Genomic DNA, 17,241 nt, shown 5'->3' with positions numbered 1-17,241 from the left:
CACATATTAATTTGTGTCTTAATTTTCTACTGTCAGTTGAGACAGAGGAAACTACGGATTTAGGTTTTTATCAGTCCCAATAAAACCAAGAAAATAGGTAGAAACAAAGCAGAAGTCACAAATGTGCACAGCTCGTGCTTTTTAGGCTGAAGGACGATGAGATTTCTCTGCTTACCATCAACGCACATTGCAACCAGCTTCACCATGAGAAATCAAATCTTGTTCAACCCGTTTTCGTGATGGCAGCTTCTTGAGTTCCAGAAGGGCAGCCTGCAGAACTAGTACAGGAAGAAAGTTGAATGTGGTTCGTGCGAGGGGAGCTCATTCAACCACATCGACTGCGTGATCAAGAATTCCGACAGCAGCCTGTGATGCAGGGATACAGTTGATCTTCTCCGGCACTAATATAAACGAAAACATGCTCAACTTGTGGTATGAAGTTGCAAATCTCCGGCATTACTCCCCCTCTGCTCTCCAGTGTCTACTTTTGTTAGTTATTCTTTCACCTGCAATGTTGTGAATTCTGATGGGAAAATATGCTTAGTTACTTGTATCAATCCAGTTTCAAAGACTGTCAATATCAATGAATGAATAATAAAACACGAAAGAGCACGTAAAAGTCGAGTAGGTGACCTTAACCTTTTTATTTGAAACACCTTCGAATGTCGAACAAACAGTTGTACAGAGGGTAAATCTGATATTTTTCCTTCTCTTTTTCAAACATCCCTCACGAGGAATATACAAAAAAAAAATAGACAACTGTACATAGCCATCTTCAGATAGTGAGTTAGAACTAAACAAGATTTTCTTCTATACTGGTTGAGATCGCGACTGTTCGTGGATATCCAAAACAAGCTCCCGCAGCTCAGGGAAAATTGATAGCAGAACAAGTTCCAGTATTCCATAACTGAGTTGCTTCAGACAAACTGTGGACTGCAAGTCATTGGAGCAACAAGATTTAATGCCAGAAAAGTAACACTAAACAAACACACACTTGCACGCATATTCTCATAGGCAAGCCTAGAGGTAGCAGCATAAAAACAGCCTCAAGGTACTTCTTGGCATGAACCATGTAGGAAAGAGAGGATAAGTGTTATACCTGAAGAAAATAGTAGAGATCTCCAGTGCACTGTCTGTACTGCTTTTGTCCAATCAAACTGACGAAAGTGGTTGGAGCACCATCTACCAGGAAAAGGGAATGAGATAATATTTGTAATTTTCACTTTGAGCAGGAAAAGTCAATCAAAATGCAAATCTGGATAATATTATCATGCTGTCATAGGAATGGTAACAAGGACACATACATGTTAGTAAGATTCCAGCCAAGACACTTACCTAATAACATCTTTTTCATGTAGCTAGCTCTGCGAGCAGCTTCCAGCTGTCGCTCAAAAGACCTTGATTGAGTAGTCCTCATACCACCTGGTTGTTTTGTAGCTTGCGGAGATTTTTTAGTAGCTTTCAAAGCTTTCTTTTGAGCACCCAATTTTCGGAAGAATGTGCCTTCAGGCCAGAGAATCTAATGAGAAGATGATAAGAGTCAGAAGAGATCTTCTCAGAACAGGAAACACAGAGGAGCAGAATCAAAATATTGAACAAAAGTTGAGTTATATGGAAAACAAACAATTGCTCGCTGATATTACGTAAAGATAGACTACTCCATATGCAGGATTATCGATCCCATTATTAAGAAAAATATGTTATCAATAGTGCGAAAGCTATAATCTCCAGTTCATCATTTAATTCCACTAGAAAGGGGTTGCAAGCTCAAGTTGTACATACAGAATACAAATACGAAATATTAGAGTCTTGACAAGTAGAAGCTACGCAACATCAGGACACAAGCATCATATTAAAATAATGAAACTTACATCCTGGGCCGCTCGAATCCCTTGTGCAACAACATCGTCTCTACAGAGCCTGCAGATTTTCCTAAAGAGCCAATCATCAATGGCATCTTCCATGACGAACTGCAGTATTTGTTTTGATATCCACAATACCTGTCTCCTACGATCAGAGAAGATACATATGCCTGGCTTAAGGCTTGGATGATCAAATTTATGACAACATGTTCTTATTAGTAAAAGTCAGTGGATACCTTGGTTGATTTCATAAATTCAATAAACATAATTTTCAAGAGTACTCTTTCCAGACTTACCAACTATAAGCGCTTCAATTACTTCAGTGTATCACTTTGTTCTTTGTAGTGAAGTCCGTTCCTTCTTCTCATTCTATTTTACCCTTTACCATTATATATTTTTTTGAGTGAGTGTGTGTGTGTGTGGTGTGTGATTTCCTGAAGAAATAAAATAAATAAGCTGAGAGCCTGTAGATGCAGGTTTGGAAGTCAATGTGCTATATTATCCAACTAGTATCATACAGTATTTTACATTGCTAAAATAGCATAATTCAAGAATGAGTCACAAATGTCACAGACATTTTAAATCTTTGAATCTCAGAGACTTGCAAGTGTGCATGTTAAGAGTTCAAAACTTCTTCAAATGCAACAAAAGTTAAGTTAGTCAAAACAGAGGCAGCAACTCTATAGCAGAGAAAATATTCACTCCAACCTAAAAAGTTTACATAACTAGTCATTTCAATGATCGAAATCATTACAAACTAAATATAGTTATATATGATAGCAAAATTTTGATAAGAACAATTTGACATCTTAATGCTAAAGCAGGTTGAAAAAACCAATGTATGCAAACGAAATATCACCTCAGCCAGCCCCTTTGTTTGAGTTGAAATACATTATCAACTAAATCCAGACCTGGAACACTTAATTTTGGTGGCATCCACTGCAAGGAACATTTAATGTCAATCAGAGAATGCTTAACCAAGACCGTGAGACAGTTATATTGATTGCATAACAGACACATACGCAACAATTGCTTAGTTTCTTCTTTCTCTGTCTCCCATTTAAAGTAGTAAATAAAGAGTTACAGGATACTGAGACTTGAGAGGGTGGTGCATTTAAGAATATTTTATGCAAATGAACATTTTAGTAATATCAGTTTTAATATGGTCTTGAAAACTAAAACAGTAACAACATTGTCTAGATTATGGGGAGAAGGGTGCACTACCAATCTACAAAAGAAGGAAACGAGAAGTACCTCTGGGGGCACCCCAGTAAGAGCATCTTGACGAATGTATGGTGTGGCTAGATTAGACTCGAGATATCTGTCAGAGTTTGATGTGGATTTCAACCACAAACTTTGTTGAATTTCATCTGAGTGGAAGTTCATGTCATCTGTACCATGTTTAACAACCTTCTGTGGTAACCCCTTTGAGGTTGATTCATAGTCCGAATTCCACCCTCTAGATTGGCTTGGATCTTTATATCTTTATCACCTGCGTCGTTGTCTGAGAAACTGTCGGCTGACTCTGACATACTAGGTCTTCTGATGGCCAATTTATTTATATCGTCCACATTCCAGGACAAGTTTTTGCTTGTAACAAAAGAACCTTGCTGAACTGAAGATGAAGGTGAGCCAGCAACTTTCGACATAAGGCCATCAGAAACCCCTTTGGATTGATATAATATATCATCCACAGCATCATCCATGTAAACTGTTTTTAGTACAGACTACGGAATTTTAGAATATTGCTTATAAATTGAAAATTGATGCGAAGCATATTTTCTATATTTTTCCCCTTAGACTACACATTTTTATGTAAATTATGACTAATCAAATCGTGTTTTCATCGAAGTTTAGGATGTGAAAAGCTGGCTGGAGCTCATTCAAACATTCCATCAAACACTTGGTGTGCTATGTAAAATACAAGTACAAAATTCTCTTTGAAGCATTTCACCAAACACTTGGTGTGCAGCAGCGTGGAGGACATCAGTTTGCCAGAAACCCGCCGGAAATCCACCGGAAATGACGCCCAATGCTCCGAAATGAATCATTATCTGCCGTTGCACTCAGCAAGGTTACTTACCCACCCGGGCATACATCACAACGCCCGTCCGGGCTGATTCTCGAAGGCGTGGAGACTCCAGAGCTTATCACCCGCCCGGGTGAGTTTTGCACCAACAAATACACCCGGTCGGGTGAGATTCGAAAGGCATAAGGAGTCCAGAGGGGTGGAATTTCTATCACCCGGTCGGGTGAATTTGTTGGTTTAAAAATACACCTGGCCGGGTAGTTCATTTCTAACTGCAAAAGCAGTTTCTGTCGGCAGTTTCATGTTTAAATAAGGGGCGATTGCCTTGGAACAAGGAGACGGCAAGAGTTGGAAAAAAAAAGGAGAAAAGAGAGAGAATTCAATTGAAGAGGAGTTTTGTTTTTTGGAAGAAATTACGTGATCTAAGAAAGGAGAAGTGCCGGTTGTTGTTGGGGTGATTATTGAAACAATTCGTCATCAATTTCTCCAAGCCTACTCCATGGTTATGAGGGTTTTACATTTTTTTTTTCATTGCTCCTAGTATGACTATGAGTGGCTAAAAATCTTGTGTTGCTCCAAACATGTAATTGGATAATTTGTTCGTGTGATTTATTCTATGTTCTTCTTTATCTTATGATCGTCATTATCACAATTTTATTGTTTAAATCTATTACTCTTGGTGCATCATTTGTAGTAGATCTTTATGCTTATTTAAATGTCTCTTTAACTTTGAATAAGTTGGATCATTGTGATAATGAATTATCAATTAGATTTGTTCAAATGATAATTTGATAATGGATTTCTTGTGCTAATAGTAGTTGATCTTTGAGTCTCACGCTTCCGTAGGATCTTTAGATTAATGAAGATTAGTTTATAGAATATGTGTTCAACTATTCTTAAACTATTGTATGTCGAGCATGTTTTGAGCTAGCATCGTGAATTGATATTAAAGTCCCATAAATCAATAAGATAAAGTTGGATATTAGAATATATCACCGTTTTATCCGTGAATGTTTGGACCAACAATTTCTTCTCTTCATTCGCCTCGCTCATTTAATTTCTTGTAATTGTTGTTGCATGATCTTTAATCAAAATCTTCAAACTAAAATATTTTCTTTATTATGTGTTCAATTTGTTTTGGAGTTAAATAATCTTTACCTTCCTTGTGGATCGACACTCGAAGTAATACATTCGACTCTGTATTCTTGCAGTATCGTTGTAATATTAGAGTTATTTTATTAAGCTTGTGTGATCTTGCACGTAATATTTGATCTCGAAAATTACACATCAAAAATCAAGTGTTTAAAAGACAAAATACTACTAACAAGAATGATGTTAGCTCCCATGATAATGTGAATTAGCAAATTATTCACTCTTCAACAAAATTAAGCATCTAGTTTTTGCAAAACTCCATGAAAATCCAAACCTAGTATAGGATTAATTGGTTACCAGGGTTAGATTATATTTATAATTAACTTAGTTGATAAAGAAACTCTTTAGCCGTGATGAACAAGCTATTATTGTTATGGATTCTAATGAAGCATGGATGCTCACAGATAGACTAATGGGACTTTCATAGACAGCTGAAGACATGAAAAAGATCTAACAAGAGAAGGTACATACCTGTCAGAGGCTTCATCACAGATGAAGTTTCCTTAAGGAGTAATTCTTCATTGATGAAAAACTAGAGTTAGTTAACAAACTATACTCAATGTATATGATTATAACAGACAAATACATGCATACATTAGAGGAAGCACAAAGAAAATCCCACACTTCATGTTGCTCTGCTACATTAGCAATCGATAAGAGATCCTGTTAAAGACAGAACATCAGCGCGGCAAGCAAGACAATTGATTGTGTAGCAGAAGGAATACGATTATCATACTTGAAGATACTTGTCTAGCTGAATGCAGCGTTGGTGAACAACATCTTCTGTACTTGAAGAGAATATCCTTTTCGGAGGCAAATGTAATGTATAATTGGGAATATCCTTAAGATGCCTATGCAATCTCACAAAGTTTCGATACTTGTACATTACATATCCCAGCAAAGGGATTAACTATAAGTGATCAAATCTGAGAACTTTCACATGGTCATGAAGCCAGTGCAGTTGCATGCAGGGATCTAAATCTCATTGGGTACCATATCAGGCGATGGCCTAGCTGTTAGTGTTTTTTAATTCAACTTTTTTAATACTGTCAGAATCAAATTGCATCATCAAAAATAACAACAAAAACCACCAGCATTTTTCCTTTTTGTGAATAGAAGAATAAAGAATCTGACTAGGACAGAAAGCCGTCTGGCTAAGTAGTTCATAATTGCAATTTAACACTGGTTACAAGACAAAGCAGCAATACATAGTCAACATAGTGACATGACCTACCTCCTTTTCACAAACCAAGTGGTGCCGTCAGCATCTGTAACAGCGATCAAGTAAATTGCAAAAGATTTCGAACCAAGTTTCTCAAAGTATGCTCCATATACCTGCAGCATCAAATATCTCTCATCATCTATCGCATAGCTTATCACGAGGAAACAGTAAATAAAGGTAGTCTGGAAATGCTCTGACAAGTTCAAGCCTTGATCAAGAAACAGATAATGTATCATATGAATCCTGTAAAGCTACTTTTTCTTGAATAATTATTATTTATTAGTCTTGTTCAGTGTATACAAGTTCAAATTCGGTAAATATCTGACATACCTGACATCTAAGCTTTGAAGCATGCAGTCCTTCACAACGTAATACAATGTCCATTTTGCTCATCAGGTTATGTACATTAAGTTTTTTACCATCTGCACTGTAGAACTCATCAATGATAGGTGTGCTGCCTTCACTTGTATACATGTCTTCCAGGTTTGACTGAACTGTAAAGGCAGGGGTGCTGTTTGATATTATGAGTTCATTTCCGTTTTCCACTTCATGCACAGAAGGTGTTCCTTTTGGAACCACCTCCATATTATGCTCTTGGGAATGGCTTAAAGCATCAATATTAAAACCAGTGGAGTAAGATTCCTGCATTGAAACATTTTCTTCTATTTGAGGATAATTTCCAGGCTTCTGTTTGGGTACTTCAGTCACCAACTCATATGGGCCACTTAAGTAGTTCGGAACTTCTGAAGCCTGAACTCCTAGAGAAGCTTTTTTCTGGATTTTATTTTTGTAGTTAATTCCACTAGTCAGCATGTTTTCAAGAGTTTCAGGCATAAGAACATCTGTTACTCTCTGGGTTGCAGCTTCAAATGGTTTAGCCCACTCACTATGTTGCATATGAGTTAATTCATCCTCAGTCGTGCTAGATAAAGAATCGTCTGAGCTACCTGTCTCTAGTACCTTGTCATGATCCAGTCGAGCCAACGATAAACTAGTCTCTTCTTTGTTCAAAGACGGTATTTTTCTCAAATTTGATTCACTGATTTGACCAAGTTCACTCGAAACTTGGTGTTCAGGGTTATGACCCCCCATGTTAGAGGACTCCCTTGACTCCTTGTTGTACGCAAGGAAGTACACATTAACTCATTAATATACCTGAGGGGGGATGTGAAATCATTAGATTCCAATGGGGAAAGTACACAAGGAAGTAGCAATTAAAAACCTACGTAAATGGATCATAGCATGAATTAGAATGGCAACCATTATAAGTAAACAGGAGCTCTCCAAAACAAAAGTTACAATAACATCTAACATAAGGAATAAACCCATACAGTAAGATCAATGTTTTAGAGTTACCTACACTTTTTAACTAGTTTTAACAATCTGATAGAATTGAATTATACGCTAGCTTTCTTGAGTAAGTTATTCATTACAATTTACAACGTTGGCCACTCACAATGTATTCGATACATTTGATCAAATAGTACACAATTAGATTGAAAGTCTCCATGCTCCATGACATTATTTGCTTCCTAATGCTTCAGGTAGACATATTTATTTATTTCAAAATTAATGTATTACAGCTCTCTAGTTATTGCCAACATGCTATTATCATGTAAAATATGTTATTGCCAACATGCTATTATCAGGCAAAATATTGCCAACATCAAAACCAGGTAGCCATCACTTTCTGCATAACATTGTGTGATGGGCCGATCCAGACTAAATATTCTTTACATGGATACGAAGCATAAACCAACTCTGTTCTTAGTAAAACAAACATAGAGAAATAGCATCTTACGAGGGACTTGCGAAATTCATAAGGGGTTGCACCACCAAACAAGTTATTTCTGCATAACATCGTGTGATGGGCCGATCCAAACCATCTGAGACTAAAAATTCTTTACATGGATAGGTAGCATTAACCAACTCTATTCTAAGTAAAAAAGAACATAGGGAAATAGCATCTTACGAGGGACTTGCGAAATTCATAAGGGGTTGCACCACCAAACAAGTTAAGAGTTCGCGAGTAATGCAGCGGACTAGAGGGCATTGAGCTTCCCTTGGTCTCAGCACAACCGCCAAAACTCCAGATATGAGCCGCTGAAGAACCTAAAATATATATCATAAAATATTAACCAAGAAACAAGGAAAAAATAGTAAGGCAAGTAATCCTTCTGAATTAGAACACTTCTACACCTTGTATTCACTCTCTGGTGATATCAAAGCAGGGTGAAGCTCCTTAGAGGCCAGGAGATGGTGTTTCAATCTTTCATCCCTTTCCTCAGAAGACAATGTTCCCATAACATCCGCACCAATAATGTCCTGGTTCCTTCTGAAGAGATCAAGGTTCTCGCCTATCAGGTTTGCTACATCCCTGGAGGGTCGCAGAAAGAAAGGTCACTTGCTCATCATAATAATTATTAAGCTTGCACCATTTTACAACTCTATCAAATTACACATATACAAGACTGAAAATACCTTGTCAACAGGTCAACAAGGTTTGATTCTTTGATTCTAGCAGATACTTCTCCAAGAAAATCCATGATTATAGCATGCATTAGTTCCGGTGCCTCTCTGTCAGGGGCAATTCCAGAATACCATAAATCCGTCACAAAATCATGTAAAAGTTTGTTGACAAAATCTTCAATAGCAGCTCCCACGGGTTTTTTCTATTTTTGTTCTAAAATAGAACTTAGATTCCTCGTTTGTTCTAGCGTTTTTTTTTGTTCCGGATTTGGGAGAGACGCATGACCCTCATGCGTCTCTTTTTAATGAGACGCATGACGATCATGCGTCTTTCATAGAGACGCATGAGGGTCATGCGTCTCTATTTTTTTTTCGTTTTTTTTTAACGACGCATGAAGGTCATGCGTCTTAGGTATAGACGCATCTCTCTCATGCGTCTGTTGTTTTTTAAAATATAATAGACGACGCATGAGCGTCATGCGTCTTAGGTAGAGACGCATGAGGCTCATGCGTCTCTATGTCGAATTAAATCAGTTCCGCGAGAGGCAGAAGGCAGAATACACGCGAGAGAGAATTCTGATAGGCGACTTCCGGCGATTCCTTGGCGATTTCTTAGCGAATCCGACGATTTCCTCTCTTTTTCCGGTAAGTTTCATTCAATCCTTCAACATTCCTTCCTTATTTGTTGTTAATTTGCATAGTTTGTTTAGATTTCCCCTAATTTTTGTAAATTAGGGTTTATAACAAATTGCTCAATTTTGTCCGATTTTTTGGTGTTTAGTTAATTGTAATGGATTTTAGTGGCTAAATTCATTCTATTGTATAGTTATTCATATATTAGAGATGCTTGGTGTTGTGATTTTGGTTGATATTGAAGAATAAAGTATAGGTTGAATTGCATATTTTAATTTAACCTTCTAATTTAGTAGCTATATGTAAATTAGGCCTTATAAAGCATGAATGGTGTTGAATTGGAGTGAATCAATCATTTGATTTATGATTTGTTGTTATTTTGAAGATGAATTTGAATGGATATGTAATTTGTGTTGTAATTTGTAATTGTTGTTTCGTGAATTTGTACTTAGATTAGATGGAGACTTCAAGTTCTAGTGAGCAATTATTATATGGACCCGAAGACCCGTCCTTGCTAAATTTACAGAAACATCACATTTCACATAAACTCATGAAAGAGGGCACAACCCAAGTATTTAAAGTCCGAAGGACAGAAAGCAAGACTTGGGACGTCGAAATTCACGAGAATGTTAGATATTGGCTTGACGTCTTTGGTTTCAAAGGCGTGATCGATTGTGGGAAGCCCATGAAGGTGGACAACGAGCTGATCACGGCGTTGATTGAGCGTTGGAGACCGGAGACGCACACTTTCCATCTACCGATCGGTGAGGCGACGATCACCTTGGAAGATGTGCAAGCCATTTGGGGCTTGAGGGCTGATGGTCGCGTTTTCACAGGGCGTGACTATCATGACAACTTTTCAGACTGGACCAGCAAGTGCCGCGATCTGTTGGGATGGATACCAGATACTTCCACAGAGACAAAGCAATGCGGTTTGCTGATGACCGCACTGATCAACCAGACAAGGATGCCTCTGGGTGATGACCTACCTATGTACGTATACATCCAAAGGGCACGTATCCATGCCCTAATTTTATTAGGAGGTCTCATTCTACCGGACACCACGGGGTGTAAGGTGCCATTTATGTGGTTGAATGGGCTTGGGGATCCAGAAGAGGTGAAGAATATTAGTTGGGGAAGTGCGGCATTGGCCTACCTTTATCATTATCTGTGCGAGGCTTCCATGGATAAGAGAAAAGAGTTGGGCGGGCCTATGATGCTTCTGCAGCTATGGGCGTGGGAAAGAATGCCCACATTGAGGCCTGCGTTCATTGGACCAGTTGTACACGAGCCATATACACCATGTGGCGCCAGGTATATATCTAAATATTTATTTATTAATTTATATTGGATTATTTGCTTACATCAAATATATGTATAGGTGGAAAGGAACAACGCAGATAGGAAATGCTCCTAGACATTCGGTTGAGCATTATCGTGACCAAATATCTCTGATTAGACCTGGCCAGGTGAGTATTATTTCGGTTTAGACTTCATTTATGAACTTATTACGGAATTATTCAGTGGCATTTGCATTGCTGTTTTGTAGTTTATCTGGACGCCATACGCACATTGCATACTGCCTGACTACTGCAATGATGTGACTGGATGCTCTCTGTGCGAGACCTACTTGGTATGTTGGGCCTATGTCGAGGCCCATGAGCCTGGACGAGTGCGACGACAGTTCAATCGGTACCAGGATATACCGCAGAATGTAGACAGGATGCTAAGGAACGCCGATCATTTAGGCAAAAATGATCGGCGTGGTAAGAAGGGCAACAACTGGGCAACCACGCATCAGTTCTACATTGGGGAGTGGGACATGAGGTACGAAAGGTTCCAAGCTGCCGAATACGCCGCACCAATGTCTTTGGATATTCCCATGCGCCCGAGTTATATGGCGTGGTATAACAGAATTACAGTGACGTACATGACTCGGCCTGGGGCACGGGCCACTGCTGGGATGAATGAGTCGGCTGCTTCGATGCGACTATTTGTAAGTTTGTTATATTAAACTTTATGCTTTCATGTGATATAGATTGTTTCTTATTGATATTGGTATCATTTTTTGTCTAGGTTGAGGCTTTTCAGAGGGTTTTCCATTTAACTACGGAAGACGAAATGGACCCCCGAGTGCGCCAGATTCGAGAAATTGTTAGGACTACCCTCGAAGATACGAACAACGGTGATGTCATGGAGTACCCCGCTTCTCAACATCAGGATGTGGTCATGCCGTACCAAGAAGAAGTAGTTCCACGGCGTCGTGGAGCGCGTGGTGTTCGGACTGGGGGACACGGCTACACAAAGCAGTTTAGGATGTCTCAGGCGCCTCCCGATTATGTAGCACCAGAGGCGCAGTATCAAGAGCATGACCCACCCCAGTGGTATTCACACCCGACGCATGAGTCTCAGTCGCAGTGGGACCGTCCACTGCATTCTCCAAGCCAGCCTGAGCCCGATTGGAATCGTCGCCCATATTCACAAAGCCAAGACATGTCGCAATGGAGTGGGGCCCGAGCGTCGGTCGATTCATTCTTCCAGAATTATCAGGTCATGCCTCCTGTACAAGCTGAAGAAGAAGACGATGATGAAGAAGAAGATGACAACATTGTCGAGGCACATGAGGAAGAAGACGTTGTTCATAGCATCCATGGCCAACCTCGTCCAGCTGCGGAGGGTTCATCACGCAGCGGGGTTGGGAAGCTCGTGAGCAAAGTGTACAAGAGACTATCTTCGAGGAAGAACAAGGGGATTGAACCGGCTAAGTACACTCCGTCGTCGTATAAGTAGCATGAAGAATGATGGTAGAATTGCTCGGATTGATTGAACTGATTGCAACATTGTTGCATATGATATGATATTTGGATATCTACGTTATTGTTTGGTGCTCAAATTCATGTTAATGTTTCTATGTTGGTGAATTAATCATGTTTCTATTCTATTGAAAAGTCTTAATTGAATATTAATATATTACTATTAATGAATAACTAAATAGTTTATTAATTATGTGTTATAAATATAATTAAAGTAGGTAAATGTGAAAATAATCCGAAAACGCCCGATCGGGCGTTTTCGGATTATTTTCACATTTACCTACTTTAATTATTCAGTGGAGTTGAGACAAATAATTTCCATTTTCCAATAGTCCGAAACACAAGTTTAGATTTAATTGGCAGATACACAGAAACAACGTTTCATAGAAACTACACAAAACAAATTAACTACAGTGTCGGATTATTTTCACATTTACCTACTTTAATTATTCAGTGGAGTTGAGACAAATAATTTCCATTTTCCAATAGTCCGAAACACAAGTTTAGATTTAATTGGCAGATACACAGAAACAACGTTTCATAGAAACTACACAAAACAAATTAACTACAGTGCTAGTGACATATAGAACAAACTACAATTCATCATAACACATCTCTTCTCCTGCTAAGTCCTCTTTGTCTCAAGCCCCTAAACAAAATAAAAACAAAGAAAGTTATCTTCTTACTTCATGCATACAAAGGTAAATTAAATATATAAAATCAATAATTGAGAAGGAAAAATACCTGCACTGCAGATGTCAACAATTTAGTCGGTGAGGATCCTACATAACACGACCAACTGTGCAATTTCTACGGTCATGGCCCTCTACACCGCAATTCCTGCACTTGCGGGGAGCTCTCGGTTCATCTTCCTCGCGGACATCCATTTGATTAGGAATCCTCCTTGTTCTGCCTCGTCCACGCTTTCGCGGAAGCAACTGCTCTGGTGTGATACATAATTTCCATCCAGGATTTGCCCAATAGTCTTCGTGTCTTGGTGCTTGAAATGAGACAACATAGTACTGTGCTTCCCACCTAGCTTTATGGTTGTGTTTATCAATGAGTTCAAACATAGAGTTACCTCGATCTCTGGCAACAGTGCACGCATGGGAACAAGGAACTCTCCACATCTGCCACTTCCCACAACTGCACTTTGAATCCATAAACTCGACGTCTTGTCTGTTATTGCCCTTTGCCTGTCCCTTTTCAACACGGGGACGACTTCGAACTTGGTAATGACCTTTTTCTCGGTCAAGTACTGAACAGTAATGCATTTGCCCCTTTGCATCATACGCAGCAAGTTTGTCCCTCGCCCACGGGGTCAACCGACCTTCGGTATGTTGTATTTCTGTCTTTCTCTCTGCCCACCATTCCACTGTTCTCCAAAATGTCAGATCAACCAAAGCTCTAATAGGTAGCTCTCTTATACCTCTCAACACGTTGTTGTAGCTCTCTGACATGTTTGTTGAGGGCACCCCCCATCTCAGTTCATCATCGTAACAAAGAGACCAGTTCTCTTGTTTGGCTTTGTTGAGCTCGTGTATCGCAACAAGACTTTCCTCCCGTAGTGCACGTCGCCGTCGCACGTACTTGCGTACTTGAGTTGTGACACCCAATGCCCATATCATGCCTTTCGCTTTACCTCCCTTACCCTTAAGTTTAGTCAAGATATTTTTCCTCACATGGATCAAACAAAATTTGTGGTGACATATCGGCGGCTTTTTCCATTCATCAGAACGCATAGCCTTTAGGATTCCTTTATGCCTATCCGAAATGATGCACACCTCCCTTTCGTACTTCACCACATGGATTCTGACATGATCCAAAAACCACTCCCAGCTGTCGCCAGTTTCTTCATCGACAACAGCATATGCAACAGGCAGACATCTCTTGTTAGCATCAACACCACAAGCAACAAGAAGCTTACCTTTAAATCTTCCTCGAAGGTGAGTCCCGTCTATTGTTAAAACGGGTTGGCACTCCTGGAAAGCATGTATAGCAGGCCCAAGTGCCCAGAACACATAATAGAAGACTTTAGTACGGCCCTGGCTCAACAACTCGTTGTGCCTCCACTCAACGATTGTGCCTGGATTCCTATACTGCAGTTCAAGCATGTAGCCTGGCAAATCCCTAAATGACTCCTCACATCCACCAAATACAATCTCTAAAGCCCTTCTCCGTGCATACCATGCCTTCTTATAACTGATTACCACATGAAATTTGTCATGAACAAAATTTCTTACGGCTGCGGCACTGAACTGGGCATTTTTAAGCAACTGATGTCGAATACACAAAGCAATCATTGGTGATGAAAAGTTAGCATGTCCTCTATCATTACGATGGCCTTCACAACTATGTCGTCCACACCACTTCCTAATCTCCCACATATCATCATGGGCCATGTGTGTAACAGAAACTTTCCACCGACATTCATTCACTTTATCAGCGTCGGTCTCGCTGATAATAGTTGTCCCATCTTCTGTCCTCCCTGCCGGATATTTGCACACGGCATGCCACCTTCTTACTTTGCTCTCAACCACCCTAAATTGCCGGTGTTGCCTCAAACTCCACATAGTAATAGCAGTCTTCACATGCAGTTTGCTATCAAATTTTGTTCCCGCATTAATCCGATATGGGTGTTCTTCATCCCAGTACATGGTACTGCGTTCATTACCAACTTCAGGTACCTCAGAAGGACCACTAGGCAGTCTGCGAAAATATTTCAACCCGGTGTGAACGTATTCTGGAAGTGGTTGTTCACCTTGCACGACGGGTTTATACACTACCTCCTCATCACTAGAGTCAGCACCAGAATCATCACTTAAAATCTCATCAGACGAGGATGACGACAATTCTGGATCATCAAGGTCTCTTCGTACAACATGAACATCATCATGCTCTTCTACATTCTCTTGAGTATTCAATCCAACATCAGCAGCATCTGCAACATCTGTTTGCTCATTCATACCGCAATCCATGCTCAAAGGTTCAAACCTCGTAGATGATCCAACACCATGATCAACAATTGGTGGGATGAAGGCATTTCCAACATACGAATACTCAACAAATAATTCAATATGTCGAGTAGAATTTAGAGCCGCATTGAACATATAAAACACACTTTGATCACTGTCAACCGCAGTACATACATAACTCGTACCGGTACCCAAGAAACAATGCCTCCAAGATATTTCGATGAAGTGTTGGTTTGAATCTATTCTTATCTTAACACATATCATTGCAACTAATTCAGATAATGAGACACATGAATCCAATACGATGGAAGCTCTCGCACGAGGAGGATCATAACAAATACCCACTTGAGGAAGTTGATATATTCTACCACCCCAATATAAACTCACGTATACTTGTATGATTTCTGCAAAAATATATATACAAACCAACAACAATTAAAGACAATTTTTTTCATTAAACCCTAATATAGTAAGTATACAAAAGATTTATCAAAACCCTAATAATATGCAAATAAACAACAAATACGAGAACAATGTTGAAAAATTGAAGGAAACTTACCGAAATATGAAGGGAATCGCCAAGAAATCGCCAAGGAAATCGCACGGGTTGTCTTCCTCTCTTTCTCTCGCGTATTCTGCCTATTCTGCCGTGGGAACTGATTTAAGCAAGTTAGAGACGCATGTGCCTCATGCGTCTCTACCTAAGACGCATGACGCTCATGCGTCGTCTATTATATTTTAAAAAACAACAGACGCATGAGAGAGATGCGTCTATACCTAAGACGCATGACCTTCATGCGTCGTTAAAAAAAACGAAAAAAAAATAGAGACGCATGACCCTCATGCGTCTCTATGAAAGACGCATGACGATCATGCGTCTCATTAAAAAGAGACGCATGAGGGTCATGCGTCTCTCCCAAATCCGGAACAAAAAAAAACACTAGAACAAACGAGGAATCTAAGTTCTATTTTAGAACAAAAATAGAAAAAACCCCAGCTCCCACAAGAGGCGAATCTACTTTTCTTTTCCACTTTTTGGGGTTGGCGGAGTAGTGAGCCAAGAATCGTTTACTGATAGCTGCTTATTTTCTAAGTGTGATAAGTACGATGCTGTCCTGTTATTCCGAACCTTCCATCGGAATTCCACCTCATTTAACAGAAGTCTCAGTCCAGAGATCAAGAGTATGGCTATGGGAATATTCATTAGCATTGATTTGCTACTATCCGCAAGTAACAATACAATGCAGCTCACTTAGTTGCAGGAAAACAAAAGAGCGTAGCACAGAAGAACTAAAACACGCATTGAGTTATCTTACAAGCATATAAAAAAACATGATCAAATGAATCAAAACTCAATCGCACAATGGACAAACCGATGCAAGATCATGAAATTAAAGAAAAGTGGAAAGGAATTCAAATACTTACGCGTCAAGAAGTAAGACACTGCGAATATGCAGAGAGTCCACCACACAACTCGAAGCTTAGCTTCTTCAATAAGATGCTGTATACTCTCCATCGCTTTACTCATGATTTGCAAACCCTAAAATCTCCTGTTCTCTCAACTACAAGTGAATTTAATGATTGAGAAACTACTGAATGACCTAAACACAGCGTCAGAATCCAAAAGTAATCTTTCTGAAATGCACAAACGATTCCACCAGTTTTTCTTCGAATTTTGGATGACAAGAAAACAATATTGAAGCATTTCCTGAATCCAAACTGCGAGTAACTATGAGTCTGTAACAGTCACAAATTAAAGAGGGGAAAAGAATCTCAACTCAATTTACTTAATTGATATGCCAGCTGGAGGGTCACATCAGCCTAAACCGAAAATGAGAGAAGGAAAGTTGAGGGGTCTAAATGCAAAGGAGATAGAAGGGAAACAAATTGGGTATAAATGCAGAGACTCTCTTCTTCAACAGAGTCGAGAAAAATAGCGTGTGAGCTTGCAAGCTGTGGTCATCGTGAGAATCCGGTGATTCTCCGTTGAATGTATCGTGTTCATCTTATCATTGTATCTTTGATTTCCATTTACATTTGAAGTTCCATTTGTGTAATACTCATCATCAATGCAGTTCCTATTCAT

At 39.4% G+C, this 17,241-nt stretch overlaps 1 protein-coding gene and 1 pseudogene across 1 annotated transcript; one reads left to right on the top strand and one right to left on the bottom strand.

Annotated features, from left to right (window-relative positions):
• Positions 1-33: 33 nt before the first annotated feature.
• On the bottom strand, positions 34-16,683 carry LOC121749197 (annotated as a pseudogene).
• LOC121748322 lies at positions 11,284-12,158 on the top strand. The gene is made up of 2 exons (XM_042142607.1): positions 11,284-11,363; positions 11,444-12,158. Exons 1-2 carry the CDS (start codon positions 11,298-11,300, stop codon positions 12,155-12,157), a joined length of 780 nt encoding a protein of 259 aa, XP_041998541.1. The 5' UTR covers positions 11,284-11,297; the 3' UTR covers position 12,158.
• Positions 16,684-17,241: the final 558 nt, after the last annotated feature.

Source organism: Salvia splendens, chromosome 9 (assembly GCF_004379255.2).
Source record: "Salvia splendens isolate huo1 chromosome 9, SspV2, whole genome shotgun sequence".
NCBI classification, from domain to species: domain Eukaryota; kingdom Viridiplantae; phylum Streptophyta; class Magnoliopsida; order Lamiales; family Lamiaceae; genus Salvia; species Salvia splendens.
The sequence above is the reverse complement of the archived record's forward strand: the minus strand, read 5'-3'. Positions and strand labels throughout refer to the sequence as shown.